The sequence below is a fragment of the Oncorhynchus tshawytscha genome, linkage group LG18, assembly GCF_018296145.1.
Source record: "Oncorhynchus tshawytscha isolate Ot180627B linkage group LG18, Otsh_v2.0, whole genome shotgun sequence".
Lineage (NCBI taxonomy): Eukaryota > Metazoa > Chordata > Actinopteri > Salmoniformes > Salmonidae > Oncorhynchus > Oncorhynchus tshawytscha.
In genome coordinates, this window is record NC_056446.1 from 31,199,659 (window position 1) to 31,227,581 (window position 27,923).

The window sequence follows — 27,923 nt, forward strand, 5'->3', positions numbered from 1 at the left end:
CCATTATGGTAATTTCTCCCCACAGAATAATTGATCAAGGACTCACAGTATCCATCATTTATAGTTGTATACAAATCAGATGCATTGGATTACAGTAGTGTAGAAATGAAAGTATTTCAGAATTCAAACGTTTGAGAGATCCAAGGCTGTAATGAGTGTTCAGGTTGTTTTAGTGCCTAATGAATATGACACAGGTAGATTAAGGCACCTTTATGGAGCTGGTTCAAAGGAATCAAACATTTCATCCTTGTGACTATTTTCAATATGCTATTTTTGTTGCGTCTTTTCAAGTAGTATTTTGCTTCAATCTGTGCAATCATGCTAGATACATAAACTGAAAGTCTTGGAATTATATTTCCAAAGACTCCTGCCTTTTCAAAATGGACTTAATATCCCATACAGGTGTAAAATGTTATACACTACAACCATAATTAGTTCAGGTACATAGATACTGTTGAGTGCAGTGTTCCTACAAAACTGTAAAACTTGATTAGCTTGACATTACTTGGAGATACAGTATACCTCTCCAAGCAATCATAATTTGGTACTGGTGAAGACTGACTGTAGTAGAAATCACTGTGCTCTATTTGACAAAACCATGATTGAAACTACATTCAAGGCTCAGTGCAATAAATATTGGCACTTTGAGTTAGTGGAATTGGCTGGAAACCATGCATCCCTCTGAGGTCCATAGCGCAGATGGAACTGAACTAAGATATTTCAGTAACATTGGTGCCTGGAATGAGGTTGTGGTCCTTGCCCTCTATTAGATGGTCCCATTGATTGAAGTCTTTATTTAAACCTGCAAAACAAAGGCAAACCCGTTTTACAAAATCGAAGAAGAAAAGCTTCTGCACACAGAATGACATTTGGACATGTCTGATGCACCTGTTGAACCAAATTAACTCTGTACAGATCCTTACCTAGATGTCTCTGCAGGAATGCTAGCGATGCTCTATTACAGAGATCGATGCCGACCTGAGGGTCGATCTCTCCTTTCAGCTTCAGGATCTTCCCTATCCAGTTGCCAGTCAGGAAGGTGAAGTCTGGGAAGCTCTGGTGAACGGTTCCCCTGTGGGGGAAGAAGACTCAAGTGTCCATTGTCATTTTCAGATTAAATAAATAAAACAATTCTTAACCCAACCCCCTGAGAAACAGGGTCAGCTACAGAATATATATTTTTTTATGTCATGATGTGCCCCTCACATAACAATTGAGGCAACTGTATTCTTTGAATGGTGAACAAACCATTTAAAAAGTGAAAAGATCCTCCTTGGAAGGCAATAAACAACTGAGGTATTTATTGCACCCATACTGGTTTCAAAATCAGGAAGTGGCATTGTAAGCCTGAAAGGAGTTATAAAGGCCAGCAGGAAAGCAGATTTAGCAAGGGTGCTTGTTTGTTCTCTTGCATTACTCAACTGGACCAAAGAGAGGGCTGAGCCGACAACATCACGAAAACGATGTGAGTGCTTCCATGGGACAGGAGTCAAATCAAATTTGATTTGTCACATGCGCCGAATACAAGAGGTGTAGACCTTACAGTGAAATGCTTACTTACAAGCCCTTAACCAACAATGCTTTAAGAAGTTAAGAAAAAAGGTGTTAATTAAAAAATAATTAAAGAGCAGCAGTAAAATAACAATAGCGAGGCTATATACAGGGGGTACTGGTACAGAGTCAATGTGCGGGGGCACTGGGTAATTTAGGTAATATGTACATGCAGGTCGAGTTAAAGTGACTATGCATAGATAATAAACAGAGTAGCAGTAGCGTAAAAGAGGGGTCTGGGTAGCCCTTTAATAATTGGTTCAGGAGTCTGATGGCTTGGGGGTAGAAGCTGTTCAGAAGCCTTTTGGACCTAGACTTGGCGCTCCGGTACCGCTTGCCGTGCAGTAGCAGAGAGAACAGTCTGTGACTAGGGTGGCTGGAGTCTGACAATTTTTATGGCCTTCCTCTGACACCCCCTGACAGAGGTCCTGGATGGCAGGAAGCTTGGCCCCAGTGATGTACTGGGCCGTAGGTACTACCCTCTGTAATACCTTGCAGTCGAAAGGCCGAGCGGTTGCCACACCAGGCAGTGATGCAACCAGTCAAGATAATCTTGATGGTGCAGCTGTAGAACTTTCTGAAGATCCTAGGAGACTGAAAGGCCCTCTTCACGACTGTCTTAGCTCTCAACATGCTCCACTACAGCCCCGTCAATGAGAATGGGGGTGTGCTCGGTCCTCCTTTTCCTGTAGTCCACAATCACCTCCCTTGTCTTGATCACGTTGAGGGAGAGGTTGTTTTGATTCTGGACAGCCAGATTACTCGCAAGACTGACAAGAAAGTGGCTCATTTCATCTTGTTCTTGACACCTTCTCTTGTTTTGACTAATATGGCTAATCAAAAGGGAACCACCGTGCTAAATGGCTAAAATTCACTAGCTAGCTAACCAACAATTATACGATGTATTTGAGACTGCAAATGTATTTATGTTTTCAATAAACATTGGAGACCAAAGACAGCTTACAACAATTTAAGCCAACTGTGTCTGTTTTGCCCCATAGTTGCACACGGATCGGTTTTGTTGCTAAACAACCAATCAGTCTATAGGTGTGGAAACAAAATCTACTAATCTATTGTCTTTCACATTGTCATCTCAGTAACAGTGAATGTATACTCTTTCCATACTTGATGGTGATCATTTTCCTCTGCATGGAGGTGGAGGAAGAGTCCAGTTTCCTCATGCGACTGATGTTCCCGGCCCACTGGAACTTCTCAGAGTTAATGAAGAAGATGGGCTGCTTTACCCTGACATAGATCTCTTCATCCAGGGGGAACATCCATGCGTCCAAGGCAATGCCACACCTGAGGAGATCAACATAAATATACAAATAATATTGTGAGTTCGGGGGGGTGCCCCAACCAGGACTCGATCCTGGGTCCAGCAACTGTCAACCCAACATCTTATCTGTTACGCCAAGAGATCTGAACCTCTTGACGAGGTTTCTAGGTGTTATGTTAAGGTTGCTGCAATAGTATAATATAGTAATTTCAGTGGTGGAAAAAGTATAGACACGTTAATAGAAAGTTACTCAAGTAAAAGTCTAAAAGTATTTGGTTCTAAATATACTTAAGTATCAAAAGTAAAAGTATAAATAATTTCAAATGTTATATTAAGCAAAGCAAACGGCACCCTTTTCTTGTTTTAAAAATGTACGAATAGCAATGGGCACAACAACACTTAAATATAATTTACAAATGATGCATTTGTGTTTAGTGCGTCCGCCAGATCAGAGGCAGTAGGGTTGACCATGTATAATTTTGATAAGTGCATGAATTGGACCATTTTCCTGCCCTGCTAGGCATTCAGAATCTAACGAGTACTTTTGTGTGTCAAGGAAAATGTAAGGAGTGTAGTGAAGTGAATGTCGTGAAGTAAAAGTAAAAAATATAAATAGTAAAGTAAAGTACTGATACTCCAAAAAACGACTTAAGTAGTACTGTAAAGTATTTCTACTTCAGTACTTTACGCCACTGGGTTAATTTAGCAAGAGAGCTAGGTACTTCTCTAGCACTAGAAAAACAGACTTAATTGATGTACGCCAACAACCATCTGAGTGATGTGATGGAAAATGTTATTGTGTGAAGAGACATCCTTGAAAATGTTCTTATTTTTCGTGTCATAAATAATCCTTGGTTCCTGCCTATGCTTGGTAAATATATGAGAGGTGACATCACCCCCTCCTTAGGACCATCTGGCAGAATATGTTCTTTAAGATAGGAGACAGTGCCAGACACATGCAGGAACCAACCCTATGAACCATGCAAATATAACTCGTCTGTGTTAGCAGTATATAAGAGAACAAACGGGACTGCGCCGACAGAGCTCAGTTCAGACCGGTACTTTATGCATCTAAGTTTGACTGTGAGCTCTCCAGCTTGCTGTTAATAAACAATGATTCATTCAAGATTGACTTCAGGTGTCCCTGGTGGTAATTTCCACGACAAGGTGTTGAATTTCCACGACAGGGGACTGGTCTGCAACATCACATTGAGGTTTAAGAAACACTAATTTAGTAGATATTTTTATAAAAAGCGACACTGTATAGTGTGTATTATTTTCAGTATAAAATATGGGGCCAGGGGGGAATCAAACTCACAACTCTGGTGTTTTATTGTGTTACTATTTACTTTAATCTAATTTAATTTTTCTTCTCTTCTTCACGGTAAAGTCTACACTTGATGTACTCTGCGCATGTGACACATACAATTTGATTTGATTCAAACACCATGTTCCAAGGAATCATTTTGAACCATCATCTTAATGTGCCATTTGATGAAATTGATTAGACTTTAGTAGAGAGGAAAATGTTATGAAGATGTGAAAACTGAAGCGACTTTGAATGTGATGAAATTGAGAGGGGTAACTCTTACTTGAAGTTGACGTCTTTGCAGAGGGCTTCTACCACTGTTGCTCCCCCAAAAGAATGGCCCATCACCGCTATCCGGCACAAGTCCATCGAGTTCTGGGGAAGAGGGAAGATACAGGGTGATGTCATTCATTACCAGTAACACCGGATATGATTCAAACAGCAGAAAAAGTCATCGTACTAAAGGTTTGAACACGAGATGCTGAATACCAATCAAACTTTCAGCCAACATGCACAACTTGTAGGGCCTGTTTATTATCCAATGTGGAGGAATATGTCTAAACAGTTATCAAAACTGTCATTCAACAAATTATAAACAGGTGGCCTTGATTCTTTAGTTTGCTCTACATCAGTGGTTCCCAAACTTTTCATAGTCCCGTACCCCTTCAAACATTCAACCTCCAGCTGTGTACCCCCTCTAGGGTCAGCGCACTCTCAAATGTTGTTTTTGCCATCATTGTAAGCCTGCCACATACACACACTATACAATACATTTATTAACATAACAATGAGTGTGAGTTTGTGTCACAACCCGGCTCATAGGAAGTGATAAAGAGCTCTTATAGGAACAGTGCACAAATAATAATAATCAAATCACTTTGCTCTTTATTTAGCCATCTTACATATTAACTTTATTTTTCATCAAAAATTGTGAATAACTCACCACAGGTTAATGAGAAGGGTGTGTTTGAAAGGATGCACATACAGTTGAAGTCAGAAGTTTACATACACCTTAACCAAATACATTTAAACTCAGTTTTTCACAATTCCTGACATTCAATCAAAGTAAAAATTCCATCTCAGGGCAGTCAATTTTCACTTTATTTTAAGAATGTGAAATGTCAGAATAATAGTAGAGAGAATGATTTATTTCAGCTTTAATTTCTTTCATCACATTCCCAGTGGGTCAGAAGTTTACATATACTCAATGAGCATTTGATAGCATTGCCTTTAAATTGTTTAACTAGAGTCAAACGTTTCGGGTATCCTTCCACAAGCTTCCCACAATAAGTTGGGTGAATTGTGTCCCATTCCTCCTGACAGAGCTGGTGTAACTGAGTCAGGTTTGTAGGCCTCCTTGCTCGCACACGCCTTTTCAGTTCTGCCCACAAATTTTCTATAGGATTGAGGTCAGGGCTTTGTGATGGTCACTCCAATACCTTGACTTTGTTGTCCTTAACTTCTCTAGGGTAGGGGGCAGCATTTGGAATTTTGGATGAAAAGATTGCCCAAATTAAACTGCCTTCTACTCAGGCCCAGAAGATAGGATATGCATATAATTAGTAGATTTGGATAGAAAACACTCTAAAGTTTCCAAACCTGTTAAAATAATGTCTGTGAGTATAACAGAACTGATTTGGCAGGCAAAAACCTGAGAAAAATCCATTCAGGAAGTAGGATTTTATTTGTTTGTAGTTTTCTATTCAATGCCATTACAGTATACATTGACTTGGGACTCAAGTTGCAGTTCCTATGCCTTCCACTAGATGTCAACAGTCTTTAGAAATTGTTTCAAGCTTGTATTCTGAAAAATTAGGGAATAAGAGCAGTCTGAATGAGTGGACCCTGCCGTGTCACAGAGCTTTTTCATGCGCGCGACCAGAGAGAGTGCCTTTCTTGTTTACCTTTTATATTGACAACGTTATTGTCCGGTTGAAATATTATAGATTATTTAGGCTAAAAACAACCTGAGGATTGAATATAAACATCGTTTGACATGTTTCTATGAACTTTACGGATACAATTTTGATTTATTTGTCTGCCTGTTGTGACTGCGTTTGAGCCTGTGGATTACTGAAGAAAATGCGCAAACAAAACAGAGGTTTTTGGGTATAAAGGGAGACTTTATCGAACAAAAGGAACATTTATTGAATAAATGAATGTCTTCTGAGTACAAACATATGAAGATCATCAAAGGTAAGTGATTAATTTGATCTCTATTTCTGACCTGTGTGACTCTTCTACTTGGCTGGTTACTGTTTGTAATGATTTGTCTGCTGGGCTTTGTTCTCAAATAATTGTTACGGTATGCTTTCGCCGTAAAGCATTTTTTAAATCTGACACCGTGGTTGGATTCGCAAGAAGTTAATCTTTAAACCTATGTAAAATAGTTGTATCTTTTCTGAATTTTTATAATTACTATTTCTGTATTTGAATTTGGCGCTCTGCAATCTCACAGGATGTTGGCCAGGTGGGACGCTAGCGTCCCACATTCCCTAGAGAGGTTAAGCCATTTTGTCACAACTTTGGAAGTATGCTTGGGGTCATTGTCCATTTGGAAGACCCATTTGCGACCAAGCTTTAACTGATGTCTTGAGATGTTGCTTCAATATATCCACATCATTTTCCTCCCTCATGATGCCATCTATTTTGTGAAGTGCACCAGTCCCTCCTGCAGCAAAGCACCCCCACAACATGATGCTGTCACCCCCATGCTTCACGGTTGGGATGTGTTCTTCGGCTTGCAAGCCTCCCCCTTTTTCCTCCAAACATAACGATGGTCATTAAGGCCAAACAGTTCTATTTTTGTTTCATCAGACCAGAGGACATTTCTCCAAAAAGTATGATCGTTGTCCCCATGTGCAGTTGCAAACCGTAGTCTGGCTTTTTTATGGTGGTTTTGGAGCAGTGGCTTCTTCCTTGCTGAGCGGCCTTTGAGGTTATGTCGATGTAGGACTCGTTTTACTGTGGATATAGATACTTTTGTACCAGTTTCCTCCAGCATCTTCACAAGGTCCTTTGCTGTTGTTCTGGGATTGATTTGCACTTTTCGCACCAAAGTACGTTCATCTCTAGGAGACAGAACGCGTCTCCTTCCTAAGCGGTATGACGGCTGCGTGGTCCCATGGTGTTTATATTTGCGTACTATTGTTTGCACAGATGAACGTGGTACCTTCAGACGTTTGGAAATTGCTCCCAAGGATGAACTAGACTTGTGGAGGTCTACAATCATTTTTCTGAGTTTTTGTTTCTTTTCTTTTCCCCATGATGTCAAGCAAAGAGGCACTGAGTTTGAAGGTAGGCCTTGAAAGACATCCACAGGTACACCTCCCATTGTCTCAAATGATGTCCATTAGCCTATCAGAAGCTTCTAAAGCCATGGCATCATATTCTGGAATTTTCCAAGCTGTTTAAAGGCACAGTCAACTTAGTGTATGTAAACTTCTGAACCACTGGAATTGTGATACAGTGAATTATATGTGAAATAATCTGTCTGTAAACAATTGTTGGAAAATTACTTGTGTCATGCACAAGTACTTGACAAAACTATAGTTTGTTAACAAGAAATTTGTGGAGTGGTTGAAAAACAAGTTTTAATGACTCCAACCTAAGTGTATGTAAACTTCCAACTTCAAATGTAACTCTGCAATGATGGGTTGTATTGGAGAGAGTCTCAGTCTTAAATAATTTTCCACACAGTTTGTGCCTGTATTAAGTTTTCATGCTAGTGAGGGCCGAGAATCCACTCTCACATAGGTACGTGGTTGCAAAGAGCATTAGTGTCTTAACAGTGCGATTTGCCAAGGCAGGATACTCTTGAGCGCAGCCCAATCCAAAAATCTGCCAGTGGCTTCTGATTAAATTCAATTTTCACAAAACCGCTTGTTGCAATTTCGATGAGGCTCTCTTGTTCAGATATTGGTAAGTGGACTGGAGGCAGGGCATGAAAGGGATAAAGAATCCAGTTGTTTGTGTAGTCCATTTCGGGAAAGTACCCGCATAATTACGCACCCAACTCACTCAGGAGCTGCGCTATATCACATTTGACATTGTCCATAAGCTTGAGTTCATTTCCACACAAAAAATCATACAATGGAAAGACCTGTGTGTTGTCCTTGTTAATGCAGACAGAGAAGAGCTCCAACTTCTTAATCATAGCCTCAATTTTGTCCTGCACATTGAATATAGTTGTGGAGTATCTAGAAAAAACATCAACCAGATAGACCAGTCGTGTGAGAAACTCATCATCATGCAAGAGGTCAGACAAGTGAAAATTATGGTCAGTCAAGAAAACTTTAAGCTCGTCTCTCAATTTAAAAAAAAAAGTCAATACTTTGCCCCTTCATAACCAGGTCACTTCTGTATGTTGTAAAAGGGTTACATGGTCGCTACCCATATCATTGCATAGTGCAGAAAATACATGAGAGTTCAGGGGCCTTGCTTTAAGAAAGTTAACCATTTTCACAGTAGTCTCCAAAACGTCTTTCAAGCTGTGAGGCATTCTTTTGGCAGCAAGAGCCTCTCGGTGGATGCTGCAGTGTACCCAAGTGGCGTCGGAAGCAACTGCTTGCATGCGCGTTACCACTCCACTATGTCTTCATGTCATGGCTTTTGCGCCATAAGTACAGATACCAACACATCTTGACCATCAAAGTCCATTTGATGTCACAAAGCTGTCCAGTACTTCAAAATATACCATCTCCTGTTGTCCTGGTTTCCAAAAGAGGATGTCTTCCTTAATTGACCCCCCCATAAACGTAACAGACATGTACCAGGAGCTGTGCCAGTCCTACCACGTCTGTTGACTCATCTAGCTGTAACGCATATAATTCACTGGCTTGTATATGAAGCAGTAATTGTTTCAAAACATCTCCTGCCATGTCACTGATGTGTCGTGAAACAGTGTTGTTTGATGAAGATATTGTCTGTATAGTTTTTTGGCCTTTTCCCAGCCATATTCGCGGTAGCAGGAAGAATTAAGTTCTCCACGATAGTATGAGACTTGCCTGTCCTTGCCACTCGGTAGCTTACCATATAAGATGCTACTAGCCCCTTCTTATTAATGGTATCTGTTGCTTTTATACATGTCTTACTACTCGAAAGTCGTCTTAATTCTTGCTCAAATTGGCATGTTTTGTTTTAAATGTCTGCGCAAGAGTGAAGGTTTCATTGAGTTGTGAGATAGTACTTTTGCAGATATAACATACTGTGGCTGAGGAAAGGCACTACTCCCAATATAAGTGAACCACAAATCAATGTAGTTCTCATCATATTTGCATCTCTTCGATGGTCCAATGTCCCTGTCTGTTGTTCGGTGCTTTCCTGGGTAAGGGGGCAGTAGCTCTTCGGCTGCATCAGATTCACAACTGTCAGTGTCCAAGCTAGCTGGGCTAACAACAAATGTAGAATTACTGATTCTAGCATTGGATGGGCTCGTGGACGCAGAACAACTTGTGTCGCTGACAGGTACAGATGTAGTACTGCTGGTAGTAGCAGTACTACCAGTAGAGCTGGTATGTGTCTCTATGGACACGGGCCTTACTTTTCTTAACCATTTATCCGTTTTCGAGCTAACAGAATGAGCAACAGCTACATTTGGCTACATACGGACCGTTAGTGGAATTCCCGCGGGAGATTAACGGTTAATGTGATTGGATGTTAATTATTTGACTAGGCTACCTGTATTTAACATTGTGTTGTTATTTCGTTGAACTCTAGATGGTTTAATTTTATTTTTGGCAGTGAAACGAGGCTACTCAGGCGGAAAAAAAACTCACCCAAATGTATAGCCCCGTTGGAAAATATAAATGGAAAATATATATATATTTTTTAATGTGAATCACGTTTTTATTTGGCGTACCCCTGACGGCATTTCGATTACCCCAGTTTGGGAACACCTGCATAAAAGGTTCACGTGGTGTTGTGAGTAGGCGGAGTATTGTCTAAAAGCAGTTCATTCCCAGCGGCAGAGAACACAAAAGGGTTCCAAAGCCGCTGGTCCCTGATTGTTTCATTTGAGACATAAAATATTCACCTCCAAAGTCGTCCAGTCAAACTCTGTCTGAAGCACGTTCTCCATATTTTTTCCTGAGTTGATTTGGATGAGTGTATCCAAAGCCTTTATGCACTCATCAGCTCGCTGTTTCACCTACAAATAGACAGTTCAATATTATGCTTAGTTCTCAAACACATGAAATTGTCTTCCTAACAGAATGCAATGCGGAATAATATGTCCAGTGTGGCTCAGTTGGTAGAGCATGGCGCTTGCAACTCCAGGGTTGTGGGTTTGATTCCCACAGGGGACAAGCACAAAAATGTATGCACTGGATAAAAGCATCTTCTAAATGACTAAAATGTACAAATAAAATACAAAATGTAATATTCCATGTTATGGCAGTAGTGATATCACATTCATAAAACAAATGTATTACTCAAATGTATGGTCCTGAGGAATGGCTCAGACAAGCAGATAAAAGGGTCTACACATGATTACACCGAATGTGACATATTCAAATGTGTACCTGTTTATTCCTAAGGGGGAATTCACTCTCGCCTGGTTTCAGAGATCGGTAGTACATCCATTCCTCTACCAGGTTCTCTGGGGCCTCGGGGTTGGGTTTAGGCGGCGAAGCCTCATCTTTCTTAGGCTCTTGAGGCTTTTGATGGTAGAAGTATGTCGCAGAGGCAGATTCATCCCTAGAGTAAAACATCAAATAGATATCGTTCAGCGGCACCAATACTGACATTATATCCTTTCAGTTGTTGTACAATGCTGACAGAGATCTGAAAAAAAGTGTTTTCTTTTAAAAAGTACACAAGTGTGCTTTAATTAATAGGATATAGGAAAACATTTTGAGTACATGTATAATATTACATATTAAGTGAAAATAAACAGTGATGACATACATACAGTACCAGTCAAAAGTTTTAAAACACCTACTCATTCAAGGGTTGTTCTTTATTTGTACTACTTTCTACATTGTAGAATAATAGTGAAGAGGTCAAAACTATGAAATAACACATTAGGAATCATGTAGTAACCAAAAAAGTGAAACAAATTAAAATATATTTTATATTTGAGATTCTTCAAAGTAGCCACCCTTTGCCTTGATGACAGCTTTGCACGCTCTTGGCATTCTCTCAAAAAGCTTCATGCACGATAGCTAAGGAATTCTCGAGGTTTTGCTGCCTGAGGTAGAGTATCTCATGATAAGCTGTAGATCACACTATCTACCTACCGAGTTTTCATCTGTATTTTTCGTAGCTGTCTACATACCATCACAGACTGATGCTGGCACTAAGACCACACTGAATGAGCTGTATTGCATCATAAGCGAACAGGAAAATGCTCATTCAGAGGCGGCGCACCTAGTAGCCTGGGACTTTAATGCAGGGAAACTTAAATTCGTCTTACCAAATTTCTATCAGGATGTTAAATGTGCAACCAGAGGGGAAAAAAACTATGGACCGCCTTTACTCCACACACAGAGATGCATACAAAGCTCTCCCTCGCCCTCCATTTGGCAAATCTGACCATAATTCTATGCTCCCGATTCCTGCTTACAAGCAAAAGTTAAAGCAGGAAGCACCAGTGACTCGGTCTATAAAAAAGTGGTCAGATGAAGCCGATGCTAAACTACAGGACTGTTTTTCTAGCACAGACTGGAATATGTTCCGGGGTTACTCCGATGGCATTGAGGAGTACACCACATCAGTCATTGGCTTCATCAATAAGTGCATCGATGACGTCGTCCCCACAGTGACCGTACGTACATACCCCAGCCAGAAGCCATGGATTACAGGCAACTTCCGCACTGTGATAAAGGGTAGAGCTGCCGCTTTCAAGGAGCGGGACTCTAACCCGGAAGCTTATAAGAAATCCTGCTATGCCCTCCGACGAACCATCAAACAGGCAAAGTGTCAATACAGGACTAAGATCAAATCGTACTACACCGGCTCTGACACTCGTCGGATGTGGCAGGTCTTGCAAACCATTACAGACAACAAAAGGGAAGCACAGCCAAGAGCTGCCCATTGACACGAGCCTACCAGACGAGATAAACCACTTCTATGCTCGCTTCGAGGCAAATAATACTAAAACATGCATGAGAGCACCAGCTGTTCCGGAAGACTATGTAATCATGCTCTCCGCAAGCGATGTAAGACCTTTAAACAGGTCAACATTCACAAGGCCGCAAGGCCAGACGGATTACCAGGACGTGTACTGCGAGCATCCGCTAACCAACTGGCAAGTGTCTTCACTGACATTTTCAACCTCGCCCTGTCCTTGTCTGTAATACCTATATGTTTTAAGTAGACCACCATAGTCCCTGTGCCCAAGAACACTAAGGTAACCTGCCTAAATGACTACCGACCCGTAGCACTCACATCTGTAGCCATGAAGTGCTTTGAAAGGCTGGTCATGGCTCACATCAACACCATCATCCCAGAAACCCTATACTAACTCCAATTTGCATACCGACCAAACAGATCCACAGATGATGCAATCTCTACTGCACTCCACATGGCCCTTTCCCACCTGGACAAAAGGAACACCTATGTGAGAATGCTATTCATTGACTACAGCTCAGTGTTCAACACTATAGTGCCCTCAAAGCTCATCAATAAGCTAAGGACCCTGGGATGTAAAACACCTGCCTCTGCAATTGGATCCTGGACTTCCTGATGGGCCGCCCTCAGGTGGTAAGGGTAGGTAACAACACATCCGCCACGTTGATCCTCAACACAGGGGCCCCTCAGGGGGGGGGGGGTGGTGCGTACAGCCCAGTACATCACTGGTGCCACGCTTCCTGCCATCTAGGACCTCTATACCAGGCAGAGTCAGAGGAAGGCTCTAAAAATAACCAAAGACACAAGCCACCCTAGTCATAGACGGTTCTCTCTGCTACCGCAAGGCAAGCTGTACTGAAGCGCCAAGTCTAGGTCCAAGAGGCTTCTAAACAGCTTCTACCCCCAAGCCATAACTCTGAACAAATAATCAAATGGCCAAATGGTTGTTATCATCTATGCATAGTCACTTTAATAACTCTACCGACATGTACATATTACCTCAACTAACCGGTGCCCCCGCACATTGACTCTGTACTGGTACCCCCTGTATATAGTCTTGCTATTGTTATTTTACTGCTGATCCTTAATTACTTGTTACTTTTTACTGCATTGTTGGTTAGGGGCTCGTAAGTAAGCATTTCACTGTAAGGTCTAAACCTGTTGTATTCGGCGCATGTGACTAATACAATTTGATTTGATGAGGAATGCTTTTCCAATAGTCTTGAAGGAGTTCCCACATATGCTATGCACTTGGCTGCTTTTCCTTCACTCTGCGGTCCAACTCATCCCAAACCATCTCAATTGGGTTGAGGTCAGGTTATTGGGGTTGAGGTCAGGTTATTGAGGCCAGGTCATTTCCTGCAGCACTCCATTACTCTCCTTCTTGGTCAAATAGCCCTTACACAGACTGGAGGTGTTGGGTCATTGTCCTGTTGAATAACAAATGATAGTCGCACTAAGCGCAAACCAGATGGGATGGCATATCGCTGCAGAATGCTGGGGTAGCCATGCTGGTTAAGTGTGCCTTGAATTCTAAATTAATCACAGTGTCACCAGCAAAGCACCACCAAACATCACACCTCCTCCATGCTTCACGGTGGGAACAAAACATGTAGAGATCATCCGTTCACCTTCTCTGCGTCTTACAAAGGCATGGTGGTTGGAACCAAAAATCTCACATTTGGACTCATCAGACCAAAGGACAGATTTACACCGGTCTAACGTCCAGTACTCGTGTTTCTTGTCCCAAGCAGGTCTCTTCTTCTTATTGGTGTCCTTTAGTAGTGTTTTTCGACCACAAAGGCCTGATTCACGCAGTCTCCTCTGAACAGTTGATGTTGAGATGTTTCTGTTACTTGAACTCTGTGAAGCATTTATCTGGGCTACGATTTCTGAGGCTGGTAACTAAAATGAACTTATCCTCTGCAACAGAGGTAACTCTGAGTCTTCCTTTACTTTGGCAGTCCTCATGAGATCCAGTTTCATCATAGCGTTTGATGGTTCTTGCGACTGCACTTGAAGAAACTTTAAAAGTTCTTGAAATTTTCCGTATTGACTGACCTTCACGTCTTAGAGTAATTATGGACTGTTGTTTCTCTTTGCTTATTTGGGCTGTTCTTGCCATAATATGGACTTGGTATTTTACCAAATAGGGCTATCTTCTGTATACCAACCCTACCTTGTCACAAAACAACTGATTGGCTCAAACACATTAAGAAGGAAAGAAATTCCACTATTTAATTCTTAACAAAGGACACCTGTTAATTGAAATGCATTCCAAGTGACTACCTCATGAAGCTGGTTGGGAGAATCCCAAGCATGTGCAAAGCTGTCATCAAGGCAAAGGGTGGATACATATCACATATATTTAGATTTGTTGAACACTACTACATGATACCATATGTGTTATTGCAAAGTTTTGATGTCTTCACTATTATTCTACAATGTAGATAATAGTAAAAATACGGAAAAACCCTTGAATGACTAGGTGTGTCCAAACTTTTGACTGGTATTGTACATACATATAATTTGACCTATTAAGTGTAAATAAACAGAAATGTAATTAATGCATACATACATATAATATGACATTAAGTGTAGATAAACAGTAATGTTGTACATTAGTCAGAGATTGTCTATCTAGGCCTAACACATATCACTAACACTTCCGTTATCATACTCACTCGTTTGGCTGACAAACCAATCAGAGTCATACAGATTAGTTTGTCAGCCGTTTTATCAATCAGATTCCTACAGATTGATAAAACGGTTGACAAACCAACCAGATTCCTACAGATTGATAAAACGTTTGGTGTTAACACGTGTATTTGTTGGATTTACAACTGCACAGGAACAAAAAATAAATAAACTTAACTGAAATAGAGATTTTTCACTTGAAAGTCAAAAACTTTCAAGATTACATTATTCAAAATTCAAATTAATTTGGTTGGAGGCAAGTGATTCTCGTTTATGTGTAATATATCTGATCTGTGGTAAGTTACAGGCACCTACAAGGTAAAAAATAAAAATAAAAATTGAACCCGTTTTGAAAAGAGAAAACAGACAATTCTGCTCCATTGCATTCCATTGTTAGGTGCAAGAGTGACAATATATTTAACTGCATCTTTAACACAACACAAATGTGTAACACAACACAATAGCCAGTTCAGTGCTGCTGAAATTCACAGAAGTCCACAGCAGCAAGCTTAACCTGTATAGGCTGTGGTGGGCTTTGGGCCATAACCCCATGACAGACAGGGTTAGGCCACAGACCAGCCATTATGCTATCCATATAGTACCAGCAGTCCATACTGATAAAAATGTGATGACCTAGTTTGTACCATTGTACCACTCCTACCCTGAGATAAACAGGCAGGCCGCTCACGCCTGCTGCCTATACGAGGGCGACTGTCTGTGTATTTATGGAGAGTCCTATGCCATTGTTAGCTTAAGAACATTAACTGTCGACTGGAATCTCATCCCTTCCTCTGTCCATTAGATTAGGGAGCGCTTCTCAAAGTCTCTTTTCATGAATGAAGTGGACAGAGACTGTGTTTACAGTGTGTGTGTAGAGAGTGTGGAGTACCTGTGTTCCACTGATGCTACTATGAAGCCTTGTGAGGCCAGTTCAGTGCATATGGCTGAATATAAAGTTCTGGGAGAAAAAGAGGTGAGGCATAAGATCATGTCCATATAATAACATAATATAATGTCCATATAATAGAGAATGTACATGTAAGGCGAACAATAAACTTCTGTTTGTACCTGAAAGCTCCAAGTCCATGAGAGAAGATGACTACTGGATACTTCCCATTTTGTTTATATGAGCCATTCAGGGCAGCAGGTATCTTAAAAGATCCTTTATAAAACACCAGAAACAACATGTTATAACAACTCAAGCACAGTTTGTGATTTAATAACCTCTACTGTATACTACATGCGACATTGTAAATCTAGCCCACCTGGGTTCGATGTTCCAGGATCACTATAGCTAAAATAACTAAATGGTCACGTGTACCATAGAATAAAAGTATTTACCAAAGAGGTAATTGAAAATCTTTTCACTCAGGCCTCTGTTGATTTTCATGAAGTCTGCAAGCCCATAGAAATATCCTTTACATGGGATCCAGTCTGGTTTTTCAGCATTGTCGGACACTACACATGGATAGTATAACCTAAAAAATGTTCCCTGGTGACAGACAGTTTAAATGGTTGTTACCAGTTGGTTTGGTATTTGGGAAAGATACTTTTTCCGAGCTAGTAGGAAAATGAGAAAAATAACAACACTGTTTACCTCTACAGTATGATCCATCATGAAATCTGAACATCCCACAGCATTAGGCCCTTTTGCTGGTGGGATTCCCAGGTTGTTGCTACAGGAGTTTCCCATAGCTGCAAAGAGACTCAATGTGCACCTTTGATCTGTAAACGCATTAGAATGTCAGTTGAGTCAGCATGAATAAGCACATATCTAGATGGTAGATACGGTGTAGGAAGTATATTTCAACATTCTTCGTATATTACATGAGAGACTACAGTTCCCCAATAAAGGAGCATGAAGTCAAATTATGTGATGAATGCCAGCACCTAGCAAGATGTCTTTGGATCCTCAATGTGTATATGTAGCTGACAGTTAAAACATGACATAAATCATTAACTAACTAGCCACGACGTTAAGACTGATTTAGTTACAACCAACTAGATCATGACATTAATGAATTAACATTAGCAAGTATGAACGAAATTGACTGAGTATCATGAGTAACTAGGAATGGATAGATGCCAAAAGTTTAAAACGTTGATTTGTGATGCTAGTTATAACTATTTAGTTTTTATAATATGGTTTACATTTTAAAGCTAACAACTACCAATGACAAATTAGTTCGATTCAATTCAGTAACGTATCCATACCTGATCCTGTCCTTGACCACTGATAAATCTTCTTAGCTAATAACTGTATGAGTCCACCATTAGCGTACATCGACCTCTAGGTTGCCTGATAAAGTTAGTTATAAAGACGTACCAGTTGCTCGTGGGTTGCTAGCTAGCTAGGTCAACATTATCAGGTGAAACCTGTTTAAAAGTATGTCATTCGGGAGTGGCTTCCTAGGTGCATTCACTGTCTGTGGACACACATTTAGTAAGAGTTGGGTTAGACAAGTCGGGACTAGTGATGCACCAACTGACGTAGCAACTAGCTGGTTAGCTTAGCATTAGCACTTGCTAGCTACAGACTGCCTTCAAAAAGCATGGTCTCGTGTGTCTTCATTGCTTCTGTCCGCTGTAGTAGCAAAGATGCTTGTATAGCTAAACCACTACACCAAGATACACCACAACCGGTCGTTTTAAACGGGAACAAATGAGTCATAGTGGGCATAACCAAGCAAGGAGGTGGGCAGAGCCAAGCACAGCTATCAAAGATCCGATTGGCGCGTACAATTTCATATTTGCATATTTCTGTTGGGGAACGTCTACTCTAAAGTGCGCGTGTGCAAAAACTCAATTCGCCTTTGCACTCGTTCTAAACAACGTAATTTGTTAAACATTTGGCAAAAGGTAACGTCTACAAAACCAGTCCACTCTGTTCGTAACATATTCTAGTTTTGGGAACATAAAACTGTATTGAGATCAAATGTTTAGCCGATGAGAAAATTTGCAGAATGTCGGCGAAAATCCATCTCGTTCCATCTTCTCCCACTGCAGGACATTGGATTTCCTCTAACTATCATATTTGGTCGTGAGTGGAAACGCCAAGCAGATGCTTCACATCAATACATCTGGTGAAATATCGGTCTCATTGTTCTGTCGGTGATAATAGTATGGTTGGCAATCGCTTTGTAATTATTTACATATTTATTGCAGGACGCAAACATTGTACAGATCAATATGCAAATATCACAAATAACAAAAAAAAAAAAAAACGTTTTCTTTTTTTCTACTGTGTTATTGACTTGTTAATTGTTTACTCCATGTGTAACTCTGTGTTGTCTGTTCACACTGCTATGCTTTATCTTGGCCAGGTCGCAGTTGTAAATGAGAACTTGTTCTCAACTAGCCTACCTGGTTAAATAAAGTTTAAATAAAAAAATATAAAACAATTACAGAAAAGCAAATAAATTAAACCAGAGAGACACTGAAAAAAGTATATATTACATGATTAGACAAGTTGAAATAAAAAAATACTGTAGATACTTTTTTGATCATTTTCTATGTATACCTTTCAAGGATGTTACCTAATATTCTAAATCAATTAGATTAATTAATAAATTAACAAATTCACAAATGATTGGCTGTCAGTGTGTGTATGTAAAATAAAAAATGTATCAAATTTGGCAATGCTTACAGGTTTACCCACCTTATCACTGATACATATTTTCACATCTATCTAAAACATTTCATTTCATTTTTTTATATATATTAGTGATATATTAGTGCATGTCATGAAAAGCTTGACCAATCCTTCAGTAAAGTAAGGATTACATTGGGAATAGCTTTCATTAAAATGTCATATTCCTTACACAACATAACGTTTTTCTGGCTAATAATTAATTGTTTGGCATTTACGTTTGACTTGCAAGAACACTTGTAGGGGGCTGTAAATGCAACAATTGCTGTCATTTATTTGGTACTCCACGACCATAAGGGAGCTGTAAATGGAACAATTGATGTCATTTATTTGGTACTCCACGACTGTAAGGGAGCTGTAATGGAACAATTGATGTCATTTATTTGGTACTCCACGACTGTAAGGGGGCTGTAAATGCAACAATTGATGTCATGAAGTTTTCAACAAAGTGGTAATCCCATAGCTGCAATGTTTCCCAACCCTGCTCCTTGAGTAGCCCCAACAGTACACAATTTTATTGTAACCCTGGACAAGCACACCTGATTCAACAATCCCTCAATGAGGTGTGTTTGTCCAGGGCAACAACAACAATGCCTACTATTGGGGGTACTGGAGGACCAGGCTGGGAAACACTGAGTTAGAGAACTCATCTTTATATCTGTGCCATTATAATGTCTGTTATTTATTTGACTTTATTTAACTAGGCAAGTCAGTTAAGAACAAATTCTTATTTTCAATGACAGCCTAGGAACAGTGGGTTAACTGCCTGTTCAGGGGTACCTTGTCAGCTCGGGGGTTTGAACTTGCAACCTTCCAGTTACTTATCCAACGCTCTAACCACTAGGCTACTCTACCGCCGTCTGTGACAGCATGGGCAGCGTCATTGAGGCTAATCCCCACCCAGTTGACTACTTTGACTACTTTAAATGGTGGAAGCCCTCAATTGTGCTGACCATGGTAAAATTAAGCAATGAGGCAGGAGGGGGTGTGGTCTATAGCCAATATACCACGGCTAAGGGCTGTTCTTAGTACAACACAATGCGGAGTGCCTGGATACAGCCCTTAGATGTGCTATATTGGCAATATATCACAATCCCCAGAGGTGCCTTATTGCTATTATAAACCAGTTACCAAGTAATTAGAGCAGTAAAAAGCATTGTTTTGTCATACCCATGGTATACGGTCTGATATACCACGGCTGTCAGTCAATCAGCATTCAGGGCTCGAACCACCCAGTTTATAACAGCCTTTTGGCCACTAGAGGCCTCTATAACTATATGTGGGTAGTCCAGAAGTAAGACTAAAGACAGTACAGTAAGAAGATATGCAGAAACATTCGAGTCTAACGGTCGTCTCACGCCGAACTTTGCATGTACAGACCTTCAAATCAAAGGCACTCCTTCGAAATAATTTTTTTTTTTACTAAAATGAAAACATGTCAGTTTGTCTTTTTCACGAGATTGGAGTAATAACATGTTGATCTACTTAATACCTTGGTTAGAATCTAGATTGTACCTATAGATTTCGAGAAACTTAACAACCAAGTAAGAATTGTTCACTTCTCTCGTTGACTTCTAAAACCCCAAACCCCGGTCTGGTCTGCTTAGCTTGTTGTGCCTCTGAGTTTAGAAATTCAGTGGTAAACTCGGCGTTTGTGTCCACAATGCTGACATGCTGAAGATGAACTTGAGATAAATATGAAATTGGTGAGTTGACTTAACACGGAGAGGCGAGAATTTACCCCATAACTGATACGCTATTTTTTGGTATGCTAAGTAATGTAGTTGATATGGTAAACGTTACTTGGCTAGGCTAGCCAACTAACGTTACAGTAGTTTTTTAATCGTTTGTTGTTAGCCATGGCTGCCACGCTAGCTAGCTATCATACATTTGCAAGTTTTTGAACACTGACAAGCCAGCAACCAATCATTGACAAGACCGTAATCGCAGCGTTTTATTCTGTTGCATTTGCTATGCAAGTTGCTATTGTTGTTTTAGCTAACTTGTTATCATGCCTGTTGAGAGATGACATGTGTAGCATCTCTTCCATTCAGTACTGTCTGTCAGGTCACCCCACACTGCCTTGCAATGTCCTAAAATTCAAATCCAGCACAATCATGTTGGACTGGACACCACATCTGTGCTACAGTTTCTACCACTGCCTCTGGTACACAGGTGAGACAGAAGTGATGTTAACAAGAAGGCAGTTGTACATCGGCCACACTTCAGTATGCATCGGGGTTATTCCTCCTTTGTACTGTATTTCTTCCTTAGGTTAACGTTGCAAAAACATTTACTGTGAATAGACATATTTGCCCCAACAAGTGCCATGCCATGATGATGAGGGTACCCTGTATATTTTCCAGCCCAAGGCTTTCCAAGCCCTCAGGATGGGTGTTTAAAGACAGCATGATTAACCTTGAGAAAGTATGAGGTCACATATTGTTCGTCTATTGTGGATTTATTAATGAATTGAGTTTACCAACATTCCTGCACACGTCTACCTTCAGGAGCTGAAGTAGTGTGCAGGGCGTGTCTTTGAGCCATCTGTGGATTTGACTACGACTATCTCAAACAGGTCTCTTGTAAAATAGAATTTTTTAATCTCACTAGCTTGGTTTCGATCCAATTGGTGACAGATTTTCATGCGAATATTAAAAAATCCACATAAAGAAAAAATGCTAATTTCCCCACCATTTCCACCAAACAGACTTGTTGCCAGATAAAAATCAGTGCGTGATGACATAGTGCACACAATATGTACTTTTTAGCTGAAGTTTTCCTGTACTGAAAAAAAGTAAACTACCAATAGTTTTTGTCACAAACTGTTGCATTAAATAGCAAATGTGCCTTACTCTGGTCTTGATATGTGCTCTTTAGCCAACAGCTGGCAGATACAGTGCAGGTAGGCTAGTCTACATGATGACATTATTATGGAGAAGAGACAGAATATTTTTATTTGTGAAACAGCAGTCAAGCATCGATCATCATGTCACAAGAATCTGACCCTCAATATTTATTGGAAAGGAGCATCAAGATCACTGTACACTTCAACACCCTGTGAAGTTCATCATAACTTATTTAATCTGTATCTTAATAAACTGCATGGTTTCCCGAGTCCTAGTGGGAGGACCACACACCACATCATCGCCTGACTCCAAGTTTACGTCGATATGATAGTTCAATAAATCAATATTTGTTATAATAATTTCCACCGCCATTTCTCATATACGTTATACTGACACAAAAAGATCCTACCATTTCAAATGAACAAATTATCTGTCGGCTTTTATAAAATTGTACCAAAACTTCCTGTTTCCATCACAGCTGTCGTGATTTTTTTCAAATACATGGAATGACTTTACTCATAAAAACTGTGTGAAAACAGGGTTAATGAGACTAACCTACAGTGTTAATGAGACTAACCTACAGTGTTAATGAGGCTAACCTACAGGGTTAATGAGACTAACCTACAGGGTTAATGAGACTAACCTACAGGGTTAATGAGACTAACCTACAGGGTTAATGAGACTAACCTACAGGGTTAATGAGACTTACCTACAGTGTCCTCCATAATTATTGAGACAGTATTTTTTTAAATTTTGTACTCCAAAAGTAAAAATCAAATAATGACTATGACGTTAAAGTGCAGACTGTCTACTTTAATTTGAACCGTTTAGAAATATCAGCAGTTTTTGTACATAGGCCTCCCCCCTCTCAATTTATGGGGCCAAAATGATTGGGACAAATTCATTTATGTGTATTAAAGTAGTAAAAAGTTTAGTATTTGGTCCCATATCATTTAATGTCATTTAATGACTACATCAAGCTGGTAATGAAATTAATGTATCATTTTGGAGTAACTTTTATTGTAAATAGAATGTTTCTAAACACTTCTACATTAATGTGGATGCTACCATGATTACTGATAATTCTGAATGAATCGTGGATAATTATGAGTGAGAAAGTTGGACGCAAAAATATCAGATCCCTTAGATATGCTAATCGCTCACCATTACAATAACTGGGAAGGTTAGCATTTTTGGAGGGGATATAACCAAATGCGGACCACGATGTCTTGTTCCCAGACAAACTAAACTTCTTTGCTCGCTTTGAGGACAATACAGTGCCACCGACACGGCCCGCTACCAAAACCTGCGGGCTCTCCTTCACTGCAGCCAATGTGAGTAAAACATTTAAACTTGTTAACCCTCGCAAGGCTGCAGGCCCAGACGGCATCCCCAGCCACGTCCTCAGAGCATGCGCAGACCAGCTGGCTGGAGTGTTTACGGACATATTCAATCAATCCTTATCCCACTCTGCTGTTCCCACATGCTTCAAGAAGGCCACCATTGTTCCTGTTCCCAAGAAAGCAAAGGTAACTGAGCTAAATGACTATCGCCCCGTAGCACTCACTTCCGTCATCATGAAGTGCTTTGAGAGACTAGTCAAGGACCATATCACCTCTACCTTACCTGGCACCCTAGACCCACTCCAATTTGCTTACCGCCCCAATAGGTCCACAGATGACGCAATCGCAATCACACTCCACACTGCCCTAACCCATCTGGACAAGAGGAATATCTATGTAAGAATGCTGATCATCGACTACAGCTCAGCATTTAACACCATAGTACCCTCGAAACGTGTTACTAAGCTCGAGACCCTGGGTCTCGACCCCACCCTGTGCAACTGGGTCCTGGACTTCCTGACGGGCCGCCCCCAGGTGGTGAGGGTAGGAAACAACATCTCCACAACATCTTCCATACAATTTACTTATCACTGCATACTCTCACACACACAACCTACATGCACATCTGCAGCATATGCTCCATATTCTATTCTTATTTACAATAAGAGACTCCAAAATGACACATTTATTTACCATTAGAAACAGGGAACAAATATGTTTTACTACTTCAACAGACATAAGTTAATTTGTCCCAAAACTCTTGGTCCCCTGAAATGGGTGGACTATGTACATAAAGTGCTGTAATGTCTACATGGTTCACCTGATATGTATAAAAAATACCCTCAAATGAAAGCTCACAGGCTGCATTTTAACCTCATAGTCATCGTTTCAAATTCAAACTTTTGGAGTATAGAGCCAAAAGAAGACTTCGCTGTACCAATATTTACAGTGAGCTCTGTGCATAAATGGGTTAAATTAAAACTTACTGTTGGTAGCAGACCTGCCGCTGGCCTGTGGAGATGTGACACCCAGTCTTTCCCCTTTTTCTTATCTTCTGGAAGGCTTTATAAGCAGTCTAAGGTTTACCTTCCAGAACCTCCTTTCCCTCACTCTGAGGTAAGGCTGCTGGTCTTTAAATTGATTCGTTTTAAAGAGAGTTGGTGCCAATTGAAATGACATTGCACCATATTTTACAGTTTTATCTTTAATTTACTCAATCTATCAGATTTTTTGACACTGTTCATTTGATAATTTAGCTATAGTTGTATGTTGGCCTATCTCAGACACTTGTCTGTCTTTCTGTCTATGTATCTCTCAGTTGATCCAGACCAACAAGTTGAAGCACTACCCTAGTATCCATGGCGACTTCAGTAGTGAGTTCCGGCAGCCGTGTGTGGTGTTCAACGGGCACCCGTCTCTTCGCTTCGGGGACGTGGTGCACTTTATGGAACTGTGGGGCAAATCCAGCCTCAACACTATCATCTCCACTGGTGAGCACAACTGTACCAGAACATGGCAAGTTTACCAACCATGGTAGCCTGTCCCTAATCTCAGAACCCAAAACCAAATCCTGCGCTAGCTGGTCTGTCACAAGAGACTTGACCTGTCATTAAAACTTTGTTCCATTGTTTGAATACCATTAGACGATATAAAACAGAAGGTTAGATCCCATGGTTCCAAATATGTGGTCTACTGAACTATGAATGTTTTTTTAGATGGTTCTATCTTACTCCCACAGAACCAGACTTCCTGGATGCATCCTACCTGAATGCGGTAGCCCCGTACCAGCCACTGGCCATGAAGTGTGTGTACTGTCCCATCGATACTCGCCTCAACTTCCACCAGGTCTCCAAGCTGCTCACAGAGGTCCAGGTACTCAATACACACCTGGAACTTTTATAAGGAAGGCACTGCTATTATACATGTACAGTTCCTTCAGAAAGTTTTCACACCCCCTGACATGTTCCACATTTTGTTGTGTTACAGCCTGAATTTCAAATAGATTACATTTAGATTGTGTCACTGATCGACACACAATACCCTATAATGCCAAAGTGGAATTATGTTTTAGGCTTGCCATAACAAATTTATAAAAGCTGAAATGTCTTGAGCTAATAAGTATTCAACCCATTTGTTTTGGCAAGCATAAATAACTTCAGGAGTAAACATTTGCTGAACAAGTCAGATAATAAGTTGCATGGACTAACACTGTGTGCAATAATGGTGTTTAAAATGACTAACCCATCTCTGTACCCCAAACATAAAATTATCTGTAAGGTCCCTCAGTCCAGCAGTGAATTTCAAGCATATATTCAACGACAAAGACCAGGGAGATTTTCCAATGCTTCGTAAAGAAGGGTACCTTTTAGTAAATGGGTAAAACAAATTGAATATCCCTTTGAGCATGGTGAAGTTATCACATACACTTTGGTCACTTCAAAGATACAGGCGTCCTTCCTAACTCAGTTGACAGAGAGGAAGCAAAACACTCAGGAATTTCACCATGAAACTAATGGTGATTTCAAACGGGTTAATGGCTTTGATAGGAGAACCAAGGATAGATCAACAACCTTGTAGTTATTACTCCACAATACTAACCTAAATGGAGTGAAAAGGAAACCTGTACAGAATAAAAATATTCCAAAACATACATCCTTTTTGCAATAAGGCACTAAAGTAATACTGCAAGAAATGTGGCAAAGAAATTAACTTTTTGTCTCGAATACAAAGCATTATGTTTGACGCAAATACAACTCATCACTGAGTAACACTCTCCATATTTTCAAGCAGGGTGGTGGCTGCATCATGTTATGGGTATGCTTGATGTCTGCAAGGACTAGGGAGTAAAAAAAAAAATGAATAGAGGAAAACATGGTTCAGTTTGCTTTCCAACAGACACTGGGAGAAAATCCACCATTCAGCAGGACAATATTTTTATTAAATTGTATTTAACCATTATTTAATTAGGCAAGTCAGTTAAGAAGAAATTCTTATTTACAATGACAGCCTACCAAAAGGCCTCCTGCAGGGACAGGAGCTGGGGTTAAAAATCTAGGACAAAACACACATCACGACAAGCGAGACACTGCAACACTACATAACCTAAAAATCAAGGCCAAATATGCACTGGAGTTGCTTACCAAGATGACATTGAATGTTCCTCAGTTGCCTAGTTACAGTTTTGACATAAATTGGCTTGAAAATCTATGGCAAGACTTGGAAATGGCTTTCTAGCAATAGGGGAAAAAAGTACATCAACAACCAACTTGACAGAATTTTCAAAGGAATAATGGGCAAAACTCTAAGACTTAACCAGAAAGACTCACAGCTGTAATCGCTACCAAAGGTGATTTTAACGTATTTACTCAGGGTGTTGAATACTTATCTACTCAAGATATATTGGTGTTTTGTTTTCCATTAATAAAAAAAGGTTTGAATTTTTCTTCCACTTTGACAGAGTATTTTGTGTAGATCGTTGACAAAAAAAAATGACATCCATTTTAATCTCACTTTGTAACACAACATGGGTGTGAATACTTTCTGAAGGCACTTCTCCCCTCGTTCTTCCTTTTTTCATCTTGGACACATATTTTACTTTTTTGCCCATAACCTCCCCTCACAGCCTCTCCATGTGGTGTATCCAGAGCAGTACACCCAGCCCCCACCCACCCAGTCCCACTGCTCTGACCTGATGCTGGAGCTGCAGCCCCCTCCCATGCCCTATCGCCGCTGCTCTGTGCTGGGCCTGCCCTTCAGACGCCGCTGGGAACGCATCCAGCTACTGCCAGAGGTAGGGCCTGTTGCAACACACTAGACTGGCATTACCATTCTCCCAAGTTTTGTTCTTCATCACTCTGCTGTTTTTGAGGAAGCCTGGAAATCGAGGCTAGCAATACATTAACCCCTTTTGGCCAAACGTAGTATGGACTATATGGGGAATTGAGTTGTCGTTTAGGATTTGTCCAAACAGTTTCTAACCCCTATCTGTCGTCCCTTTGCAGCTGGCCAAATCCCTAGTGCCCTCTGAGATCAAACCTGGCATCTCCGTGGCAACCGTGTCCGCAGTTCTGCAGTCCAAGGATAACAAGCATATGCTACAGGTCAGTGTGTGAGAGTATGCAGCGTTGAATAAGGAAATGTCAGACACACACACCACTAACTATCTTGTCTGTGTGATACCAGCTGGTTCCAAAGCCCCCTCTGCTGCCCCCCAGTAAAAAGAGGAAGCGTGTAGTGAAGGAGCCCCCAGAGGTGCTGGCACCCAAACCCCTGCTCAGTGGAGCTGTACCCCCTGGAAACCTTCCTAGCCATGTTACGTAAGGTGAGAGTGACACCTTCAAAGCACTGGACACTGATTGGCGTCAGCATTTCTGAAGAGATGGGGTTGATGTCAACAATATGGTGATAGCTCTCCTTCCAAGCTTCCAATTGGCTTGGGAGAGATTCGGCCTAACAATTCAGTTTCTTATATGCAAACATATATACAGGCAAACTTATATTCAGTTTCATATATGCAAACATGTAGTTAGGCTTACGGTTCATTATTTTGGGATTTAGCATCAATGTGTCCTGTTCCCTGCCAGCACGGCAACACAGAAGTGAAGGAGACTGCGGAGGGCCACATTCTGCACCTGCAGGCTGAGGACACTGATCCACCTGGAGGAGGACTGGACTCACATCGTGTGTAACAACAACGAGCCGCTCTGCACCGCTCTCAGGGATCTGGTGCTGCGCTTCCTTATGAACCTTAACCCCCTAACTCTGACGTCAACGCCACCGCTTCCATTCCTCCATGTGCGTGTTTGAGATTGACTACATTAGTCAGCGACTACAGAATGACTGTTCTACAAATCTGGCTCGCATCCTGAATGACTACTTATTATGATTTACCACAGTTCAGTTAGCTGATTTACCAATCTCAAACACTCACTTTCCCAATCGTTGAAGTGGCTTTCTCTACTTGTCTCCTCTCATTTGTACAGCTAGTGATGTCATTTTTGTTTTCTTGTATGTAGATAGTGCTTTTTGTAATATCAATGTGTAAAATAGTATTTTGTAATAAACTACATTTAGGAAAGAAGTGAGTCACTTATCAATTTGAGAAGAAAAAAATGTCCATTCCCAATATTCAAATCCTTTCTGAAGAGTCCTGCATTCAGTAGAAAATGTACACTGT

General features: G+C 40.6%; 1 protein-coding gene and 1 pseudogene across 1 annotated transcript; one reads left to right on the forward strand and one right to left on the reverse strand.

Annotated features, from left to right (window-relative positions):
- Positions 1 to 42: 42 nt before the first annotated feature.
- Positions 43 to 17,511, reverse strand: LOC112217868 (platelet-activating factor acetylhydrolase). The gene is made up of 11 exons (XM_024378465.2): positions 17,121 to 17,511; positions 16,504 to 16,631; positions 16,248 to 16,398; positions 15,975 to 16,068; positions 15,796 to 15,864; positions 10,661 to 10,835; positions 10,174 to 10,287; positions 4,423 to 4,514; positions 2,677 to 2,853; positions 924 to 1,072; positions 43 to 802 (listed from the first exon to the last, which is right to left on the reverse strand). Exons 1-11 carry the CDS (start codon positions 17,188 to 17,190, stop codon positions 711 to 713), a joined length of 1,311 nt encoding a protein of 436 aa, XP_024234233.1. The 5' UTR covers positions 17,191 to 17,511; the 3' UTR covers positions 43 to 710.
- A 5,737-nt stretch (positions 17,512 to 23,248) lies between these two features.
- LOC112217869 lies at positions 23,249 to 27,818 on the forward strand (annotated as a pseudogene).
- The last annotated feature ends 105 nt before the right edge of the window (positions 27,819 to 27,923 follow it).